We start from the raw sequence: 10685 nt of genomic DNA, 5'->3' as shown, positions 1-10685 counted from the left end.
ACGTTTTTATAAGATTAAAAAATCAACAGTTTATAATTTAAAAAAAAATATTCAATGCTTAAAAATTATATATATATATATATATATTTAAAAAAAATAATTTCCTAACAAATTGATCCGTATGGTCAGATTTTTTTAAAAACAACCTAAAAACCCTATTCACTTGTGGTACGTACAAAAAGCATTAGGTATCTACCTATTACTTTCTCTTTCTCTCTCTCTCTCTCTCTCTCTCTTATATATACATATATACATTTAAAAATAGAGGATCTTAATCAGTCGGACGGGGGTTTGATGTGAAACTTCTCAAGCGACACCTCGCTCCAGATTTCCTTCCTTATGGCCATGGATCGGTACGGTACGGATCCGGATCAAACTCGACTCCATATCCAGCCAATTACGAGCCCAAGTCGGTCAGCTGCCCGGATCGGTGTGGTACCCACTCTCTCATCCCTGTTTGACAATATCATTGCTTTTCCTTCTTCGCTGTCGCGTAAAGAACTAAAATTCCCTTTCTCCTCCTTCTGATGGGAAATCTCCCTTCTCTTTCCCCTCTCCAGTCCCCCAAAACCTAAGGTAAAGGCTTAAAGGGGTTTGTGCGAAAGCCCTAGCGAATTGGGGGGTTTCCGGCGGTCGGCGACGCTCCCGCCGGTGCTCCGGCAGGTCGACAGGCGCCATGTTTTCGAGATGGGCGCTCAAGCACGTCTTCAGGTTCGTGCTGAAGAAGAAGCTGGGGAAGATCATACTGGGGGACCTCGATCTCGACCAATTGGACGTCCAGTTGGGATCCGGCTCCATCCAGCTCAACGACCTGGCCCTCAATGTCGACTACCTCAACCAGAAGGTCCGTCTATTCCTTCTTTTCCCCTTAATTCTGATTCGATCACAGAGTTTTAGGGTCGTCGGGGAATTCAAGTTAGGTTTGCGTTGCTGAATTCGTTGTTAATGTTTGTCGGCGGCAGCCCGGTTGTTTTGTTTTGGATTTTGAGGTGTTGGTTTCGGTAATTGTTGTTGATTTTGTTGAGTTCGTCGAGTTTTGCAACTTTCGAAGTGTATGAATTAGGATGATGGGGGTTTCTCGCTGGGGCGCTTGTTTTTGGTTTGGTAGCTTGGGGCAAAGGTTGGATTTTTCTGAGTATTGGTTTTGGTGATTGTGGTTAATTTGTTTTTGTTCTTCAATTTTTTCGATTGTGGAAGTGTATGAATTAAGTTTGGCTGAATGGAGCTAGGGTTATTTGTCGAAATTCTGTTCGTAGCAACCCGTCCTCCTTTTTTATTGAGCACCGAGAAAAAAGGAAAGGTTTGGGCGAGGTATTTGATGGTTTAAATTTTGGGGTTCCTCTTCTTGTTGCGTTTTCTGTTAGCTGCATACCTCAAGTTTGAGGAGAGAGATGGAGTTTATCTTCTTCTTTTGTCGTGGCAATGTGGTACACATGCATTGATCGTTTAATGTAATCGTGAAGGTTTATTTTGGTATTATCTGATTTTTCATCTAGGTGATATGATCTGTGATGTTAATTTCTTTATATCAGTATTATTCATTAAATTGAAAGCTCGTTCAATGGAAGTATAAAAGTGCCTTTTGGTGAAATTCTTCCATGTCCCCCCAGGATGAGGAAAGGGGCCTTCTTATTTTAAGCTCCTCATGTAGATAGTTTCTGAAGAATAGGATGCCCTTATCTGTAAGAAGCTTTTTGATCGAGTGACATGTCTCAATGGTTAAAGGCTATGATTCTTTATGGTGCATCTTCCTCGTGATCCAGTGATTATCCCATTTTTATCAAGTCGTTTTGGTAATGATATTGTATACATCTATTTTTTGACTAATTCTTTCTCGGAGGTCTTTTTTTTATCATTTTCTCTTCTGCTCTGCCTTTCTCTTGCCACTTGGTTGTTATGGAGTATTTTCTTTGAGGACCAATTCACAATGACCTATACCTGGCCTTGGTTAGGCACAAGGACTGAATTGCTTAGGTTAGGTATGGATTAGGTTCATATCCATTCCTTTGGCTTGATGTGTCATGACCTATCTTTTCTGCTTGCTGGTTAGTGAACGATTGCTTCATTGTTAGAAATCATAAAACATTGCTAGTTTTCTCTTGGACATCGTATGGTGCTACTTGGGAAAAGACTGTGTAATATAATCCTTCTTCAAAAACAGAGGAAGCCATACTGCAGTATTAAAAGCTGTTTAATTGGATTCTATCAATTATTGGTCATGTAGGTTGGATGGTACAGAGACTGTCTCCCAATTAGATGTAACTGTGATCTCTGCACTCTTATAACCAATGGCTAGTGGTCCTTGTATATTTTTTAACTTGTGCATCTTTGGCACTGTCAAAAGTGCCACACGATCAAATAAAATGTCAAAGATACAAGTATGGTTTACTGAATCAATCTATGTAAACATGTCTTCTCATGGGTTTTTATGTAGAAATATGATTTGAATCTAATTAGTTTAATGCTATTTTTTTTTTGCCATGAAATTTGGTGGTTAGTGAACGATTGCTTCATTGTTAGAAATCATAAAACATTGCTAGTTTTCTCTTGGACATCGTATGGTGCTACTTGGGAAAAGACTGAGTAATATAATCCTTCTTCAAAAACAGAGGAAGCCATACTGCAGTATTAAAAGCTGTTTAATTGGATTCTATCAATTATTGGTCATGTAGGTTGGATGGTACAGAGGAAGCCATACTGCAGTCTTTTCCTTTGGCTTCATGACCTATCTTTTCTGCTTGCTGGTTAGTGAACGATTGCTTCATTGTTAGAAATCATAAAACATTGCTAGTTTTCTCTTGGACATCGTATGGTGCTACTTGGGAAAAGACTGAGTAATATAATCCTTCTTCAAAAACAGAGGAAGCCATACTGCAGTATTAAAAGCTGTTTAATTGGATTCTATCAATTATCGGTCATGTAGTTTGGATGGTACAGAGGCTGTCTCCCAATTAGATGTAACTGTGATCTCCGCACTCTTATAACCAATGGCTAGTGGTCCTTGTATATTTTTTAACTTGTGGATCTTTGGCACTGTCAAAAGTGCCACACGATCAAATAAAATGTCAAAGATACAAGTATGGTTTACTGAATCAATCTATGTAAACATGTCTTCTCATGGGTTTTTATGTAGAAATATAATTTGAATCTAATTAGTTTAATGCTAATTTTTTTTTTTGCCATGAAATTTGGTGCATGGGTCACTGATTTTTAGATTCCTTGAATACCTGGCAAAACATCAAAATCTCTTAATATATGTTTGCTCATAGGATTGCATCTGTATGACCAGATCCACAAAACGTCCAGTACAATGTCATACAATATATATATATATATATATATATATGGGTGCGGGTACGACACGGGTGTGGAGCAATTTCAAAAATTTTGGACACGGGGACACAGCTATATATATATATATTTAAAAATATATATATATAACAATAATAAGATTATAAATTTTAAAGCAAAAATAAAAAAGTAATTCTATTGAAGTAACAACACAAACTTACCAAAATATAATACATAAAGAAGGAGGAAGACGATCAAAGATCGTTTTTTTTTTTAGTTTTTATACGTTTTTTGCCCTAAAAAATGGACGAAAATAGACTCGGTCAAAGTTGACCGAGTCCAAAATGTGGACGGACTCGGCTCTGATGCGTTGACCGAGTCTGACACTTAGTTGACCGTGTCCGCCCCGTGTTCGAAGCCACACCCGTGTCCGCACTCGTGTCGGGTACGGTCGACGCGGGTGCGTTGACCTTTTAGCCGAGTCCGTGTGACTTATATATATATCATAGTCACCTATATTGTTCAAGGTAATTTCTCAGCAAGGGTTTTCCTCAGAGATATTTTCAAGAAGTGCTTTTTTTTCGGGAAAATCTCAGAAGCTTTAAAATTTGAAAAATATAAATAATAATAAAAAAGATAGGAAAGTAATAGGTTTTCTATTTTTTCTTGCAAAATATATAAATTAACAAGTTTTAAAAAACCCCAAAAATAGAAAATGTAAACTTAAAATATATAAAAATAAGATTTTTTTAAATATCACAAAAATATTGTGATATTATCACAATATCTTTATTTTGTGATGTTTTGCTGATATTATCAGTCTGGCTGAAAATGGTGATAATATTGCTATATTTTCATAATATTGACGCTATTGGTAAGTTTGATGTATATATATATGATAGTCACAAACACATACATGGTTGAGCGCCTCGCTACGCCTCAACTTTTTTCACAACACTGATGATATATGCTATATTTTGAAAATATAGGAATACTATCACTATAAATTCATAAAAACGATATTAAAGACAAAATATCACGATATTTTGAAAATATCACGATATTTTGAAAATATCACGATATTTTGAAAATATCAGAAATTTATATAATATAATATCACAATATTATCACGATGCCATCACATTATTAATTTATTATCAATACTTCTTACTTTTTACTTGTTTTCTATATCTTTACTACGTTTTTCTTATTTTTTTATATTTTTTACTTATTTCTTTTTCTACTTGTATTTTATTATCTAAATATGTTATTTACTTATTTCTGCTATTTTTATATTTTTTAAAACTTTTTAAGCCCTGAGTTTTTCCCGAGATTTATCGCTAAACCTATATTATCACGAGAAATTTCCTTGCCGAGATATAGCTGAGATGACTATGATATATATAAAGTTTGCTACAATCATTTGTATGTCCAAATGACTTATTAAACTTGGTTTTTTTTAATTTTTTTTCTTGGTTCAAGTGATCTCATGGATGTGATCTACATACTGTTTTTAGTGGGAACCGACTTTTGATACGTCGAAATCCGACCAATGTACAAGTTTTTTTGGCAATGCAAAAATGGGTGGTTGTAAATGCACCAATTTATCAAAGAAACATGACCTAAGAGTAGTTTCCCACTAAATCAAGCATGCTGAACACATCTACAAGGTTAGATTGAGTCAAAACAACTTGCATCATGAGATTCAAACTAGATTACACTTACAAGTTACAATCATCTGTATTAAATATAAACCATGTATATATAGTCACTAGAATATAAGAAATACCATGTGTGCCACGATTTTCTTGGATTTTTTGTTCTTTTCTCTTGAATCTAACCGTACAAATGTGATCTACATACTTGGTTTCATAAGGACCAGCTCTTGAATCATCCAATTCTGATGCATAAACAAGATTTTTTAAGGTTTTAAAATCAACGGCTCATAATTTTCATAAATATTCATGCATCCAAAAAACATATTTTTTTCATCGAAAATACACGATCCAACAGCTGATTCCTAGCAAATTCACCATCGGACACATACATGGTTGGATTTGCAAAAAAAGTGTTGGAAATGCCCAATTCACAGACAACTGTTTTGAGCACAAATGTAGGGAACTGTATGTGATAACTTCTGGAAACCAGGAATATACCTCTGCAGTGCGGGATCCATATCTAATATTGTGTTGATGATAATTATATGCCATTTATTACTTGAAGATAATAGTTTATGCTTAAATGACATGCATGATTCTTCAACCAGCTTCAATTCAAAATTTAAAATGGTGAGCTAATGCACAGTATGTTAATCATCAATGGATGAAGTGTTAAATGGTGCAGGTCTTCACATTGTGACAATTTTTGAAGATATGGAAGATGCTATAATGCCAATATGCTGAATAAAATGTAAAACTGACAATTTATGTTTGCCTTTGTGTTTTGCAGCTAGGTATGGCACCTGTCATGGTCAAAGATGGATCCATCGGTTCTTTATTAGTCAAAATACCATGGAAGGTAAGTAATTGCGAGGTTGAAATAAAGGATCTTGAGCTTGTCCTTTCGCCACTGTTGGTGGAAAAGATACCAGGAACTGTTGAAGGTGTGATGTCATGTGAAGATGATAAGTCATCAGTTTTAGGTAATCCCTTTAAGGATGTGGATGGTAGGATCCATCAAGATGCTGGGTTGGTTCCTTTAGATGTTCATGAGGGAGTAAAGACAATAGCGAATTTGGTGAAGTGCTTGCTTTCTAATTTCCATGTAAAGATAAGAAATCTGATTGTTGCACTGGATCCCCACACAGAAAAGCTTGGAAAGATGTCACCCGTTCGCAACATCATGGTTTTTCATATGATGGAAATGGAATATGGGACATGTCTGTCTGAAAATGCTAACACACATTCAGACTCAGGTTCACGTGGTGATGGCTTCCTAGGGATGGCAAAATTAACGAATTTTGCGACTTTCCGTGGGGCAACAGTGGAACTTGTTCGGATGATTGATGAAGAAAGTCGGTCTCAATTTCCAAGTACCTCAGGATTGGGCCCTGGTGAAAGCTGCAAGGCATCATTCCCTCCAATTCCTATTTTTACTGGGGAAAATGGTGGTCTTTGTGGAACTCTGAAGCTAAGCATGCCATGGAAAAATGGTTCTTTAGATATTGGCAGAGTGGATGCAGACTTCTATATTGATCCATTTGAGATAAGGTTTCAGCCTAGCTCCATAGAGTTTATCATTTTTTTGTGGGAGTCTTTCAAATTTTTTGAGAAAAACATTAGCAGAAAGACGTGTTGCAAGGCTGTGGATTCTGATGTAGGTTCAAGATCTGCATCTCACTGTCATCCATTTAGTTTGGTTTCACGTATGATTGATGCTGAGAGATTGATCCCTAGCAGCGACAAGTTGGTAGCAAACATGAACTCTCATATTGGTTTTGAAACTACACCAAATGGGTTGCTTCCTGGGACTCATTTAATACTTGATTGGGTGCCACTGGGTGTTGACAAAGCGAAAAACAATGTTGCTGAAGTGGAGGCAGATTTTGGGGCAAGGTTGTTTCTAATTCATCTTAAATATTGCTCATATTTTTTTTTTGTGTCTGAAAATTGCGTTGCTATTTATTTGATAACCAGGTATTTGGGTTGCAGTTGGTTGCAGCTGAACTGCATGATTTAAATAATAGACTCACACATGCTTATTACTCCTTTACAGCGTAGATCAGTTCTTCGAATGTCTTGATGGCATGGGTTCTCAGTCAGCTCTTAGTAGCAGTGGTATATGGAACTGGACCTGCTCTGTTTTCAATACAATATCTGCTGCTTCTACCCTTGCTTCTGGATCACTGCATATCCCAACTGGTAAGTGCGCCACTTCCCTGGGGCTTGTACACATTATGTCTGTTTACCTTTGTCTGTCAACATCATGTTTTAGTGTTTCGCTTACTGTCTGTTTTGATAATGGACATGGCTAATCTAAGAGAAGGTATCTATGAGTTCAGCTTATGCAGAAAGTGGGAAAAGGCCTGAGGTCTAACAAATACTTACATTTTAGATGGGCATTTTGTGCTCCTGATAGGCTTATTTTGTCCCATTATTTTTTGAAAAGAACAATTAGTGTTTATGCACCAAGTAGGTTTAGATGATTCCATTAAGCGTCAATTTTGGGAAGATTGTAAGGTTATACCGGAAGAAAGTGTAGCTACACAACATAGAGTCTTAATTTTAGATCTTAGAATTAGAAAATGCCGCAAAAGGGATAGACATATGATAGATCCTAGAATTAAGTGGTGGGCACTGAAAGGAGCTAAACAAGGAATGTTTGTAGAGCAGGTAGTTAAGGAAGTTGATTGGTGTTTCGAGGAGGATTCAGAATCAATATGGAATAAGATAGCGGGTGGCATGAGAAAGGTGGCTAATGAGGTATTGGGTGAGTCTAAAGGCGGTGCACTGCTAGGTAAGTATACATCATGGTGGAACGAGGATGTCAAATTAACTATTAAGGTTAAATGAGAGTGTTATAGAAATCTAAGAGTCGTGATAATGAGAATTTGGAGAAGTATATGATAGCAAAGAAGGAAGCTAAAAAAGTAGTTCGAAACGCGAGGGATAAGCTTTATAAGGAGGTTTATGACAAATTGGATACCAAAGAGGGTGAGAATGATATTTATAGGCTTGCAAAGATGAGAGATAGAAAATCGAGGGATCTGAGTCTGGTTAGATGTATCAAAGATAAAACGCAAAGGGTTTTAGTCAAAGATGAGGAGATTAAGGAGAGATAGAAAGATTATTTTGATAAGCTATTTAATGGAAGTCATGCTCAGGATCTTGGAGACTTTTCCATTCCTTTTCATGAATTGAATCGTGACTTCATGCGTAAGATTCAAAAGAAAGAAATTGTAGAGGCTTTGAAGAAAATGAAATCATGAAGGGCAGTTGGCCCAGATGGTATACCTATCGAGGCTTGAAAATGCTTGGGTGAGAAATGTTTAGGATGGTTAACAAATCTTTTTAATAAGATTTGGCGGACAAATAAGATGCCTAATGAGTGAAGGAATAGTACTTTGGTGCCTCTATATAAGAATAAGGGTGATATACAAGATTGCACAAACTATCGTGGTATAAAACTCATGAGTCATACTATGAAACTTTGGGAGATGGTGATTGAGTATAAGTTGAGGAAGGTTGTCATGATATCGGAGAATCAATTTGGTTTTATGCCTGAAAGATCAACTATGAAAGCTATCCATCTTCTTAGACAACTTATTGAGAGATATAGAGAGAGGAACAAAGATTTGCATATCGTTTTTATTGATTTGGAGAAGGCATATGATAGAGTACCTAGGGATGTTCTTTGATGGACAATAATGAAGAAATGTGTTTCTCTCAAGTACATTAGTATAATTAAAGATATGTACGAAGGAGTAGTAACCAATGTCCGCACTTATAGAGGGGTGACAACCAATTTTCCTATAACGGTTGGGTTACAACAAGGAACTGCATTAAGCCCTTTCCTATTTGCTATAGTGATGTATGAGCTTACGAGATCAATTCAAGAAAATGTGCCATGGTGTATGTTGTTTGCTGATGATATTGTTTTGATTGATGAGTCTAGAGCTGAGGTTAATGCTAAGTTAGAATTATGAAGACAGACATGGGAAGCAAGAGGTTTTAAGTTGAGTAAGAGTAAGACAAAATATATGGAATGTCGGTTTAGTAAGCAACGAAGTAGTGATGGGAGTGTAGTGAAGCTTGGTGAGCAAAAAATACCGGTGGATGACTGTTTCAAATATTTGGGATCTATCTTTCAAAAGTATGGAGAAATTGATGGAGATGTAAATCATAGGATAAAGGTTGGGTGGATGAAATGGAAAAGTGCAACTTGAGTGTTGTGTGATTGTAGAATGCCATTGCGGTTAAAGAGAAAGTTTTATAGGATGACAATTAGGCCCGCTTTACTATATGGTACGGAATGTTGGGCTGCCAAGAGACATCATATTCAAAAAATGAGTGTAGCTGAGATGCGTATGCTTAGATGGATGTGTGGAAATACAATAAAAGATAAGATTCGAAACGAGGAGATACGTAAGAAGGTAGGCGTTGCATCCATTGAAAATAAGATGAGAGAGAATCGTTTACAGTGGTTTGGACATATTCGGCGAAGGCCTAATGATGCTTCAGTTAGAAGGATGGAGAAATGAAAAAATATATTAGTTAAAAGAGGTCGGGGTAGGCCTAAGAAGACTTGGATGGAGATGATAGGAAAGGATATGAATGCTTTGAACCTTACCGAGGACATGGCATTGGATAAAAATGATTGGAGGAGAAGGATTCATGTGGAAGACCCAGAATGATTTTCTTTTTTGGTTCATATCGCCGACCCCAATTGTTTTGGGATGAAGGCGTAGTTGCTGTTGTTGTTGTTGCATTTTTTGAAAAGAACAAGTTTGGACGAAAATTGGCCAACCAGGAGCACAAATCTGCTTTTCATGGGATAGTAGTAACCTTTTCTCGGGAACCTCTCAATCAAGGATCATAAAATATCTTACCATTGATATCCTTAATCAATTGATTAGTTGTGGTCATAATTGGCTCTATCTCGCACTAGTCATTTGGTCACTGCTGTATTAAATTGGAATGAAACATTGACTTAATTCACGTATTCTTTTTTATGTGCTAAAAGATTTTGGTTGCTGTGCTGAAGTTCATTCATCTACATATCTGCAACCAAATTGCAGGAATTATCATATTCATTGAGCTGGATTTTGGTAGATTTTTTTTAATAGGCTGAGTGTGCATCTTTATGACCTTTCAGTGGGAAACTTCCTAAATAGTTGGGTATCATGAAGAACATTTTGTAATGTACTCTCTTACCCTAGCTTTTGATAGGTGCTGCATTCCTCGAAATTAGTTAGTCACTGGACCATTCAGGAGGAGTGAAAGTCTGGCTTTGGAAGTATCCATGGCTACTTGACTTTCCCATCTTAGACACACTTAATATTTAACTTGGCATCTTGTGTACAATATCAATTGTATGGCAAATGCCAATGATAGATTACTTTCCATAGGAGCTAAGAGAGTATGAAATGATGAATTAATGATCAGAGATCCGAATGAGGAAGCTTCAAGCATTTGAAATCATTCATGTAAGGGTACTATTATTTGGGTTAGGGATAGTAAGATACCTTATTGGCTAAAATCTTGTTATTAACCCCCATTGGATTCAGTGGCATTTGATATTGAAGAAGGCTGTTTGAAGCCCCATCTCCTCTCTTTGATCTGTGCCTCCCTTGTTGCTTGGTGACCTGCTAGGTTACCATAAGCTCCTAACAAGACAATCTATGACTCTGTGAGAGTTGCTCTCTTGGCTTTTACATCCTTAGACTCTCAATGTTG

General features: G+C 36.7%; 1 protein-coding gene across 1 annotated transcript in view; it reads left to right on the top strand.

Annotated features, from left to right (window-relative positions):
• Positions 1-513: 513 nt before the first annotated feature.
• ATG2 (autophagy 2) overlaps positions 514-10685 on the top strand; it is a 31584-nt gene continuing 21412 nt past the window's right edge. The window contains exons 1-3 of the mRNA XM_089996850.1: positions 514-844; positions 5740-6845; positions 7006-7151. Of these exons, the coding sequence (XP_089852976.1) occupies positions 677-844; positions 5740-6845; positions 7006-7151 (1420 nt within the window). The 5' untranslated portion in view covers positions 514-676. The remainder of the gene's footprint in view (positions 845-5739; positions 6846-7005; positions 7152-10685) is intronic.

Source organism: Nuphar pumila, chromosome 2 (assembly GCF_984573655.1).
Source record: "Nuphar pumila chromosome 2, dmNupPumi1.hap1.1, whole genome shotgun sequence".
Lineage (NCBI taxonomy): Eukaryota > Viridiplantae > Streptophyta > Magnoliopsida > Nymphaeales > Nymphaeaceae > Nuphar > Nuphar pumila.
The sequence above is the reverse complement of the archived record's forward strand: the minus strand, read 5'-3'. Positions and strand labels throughout refer to the sequence as shown.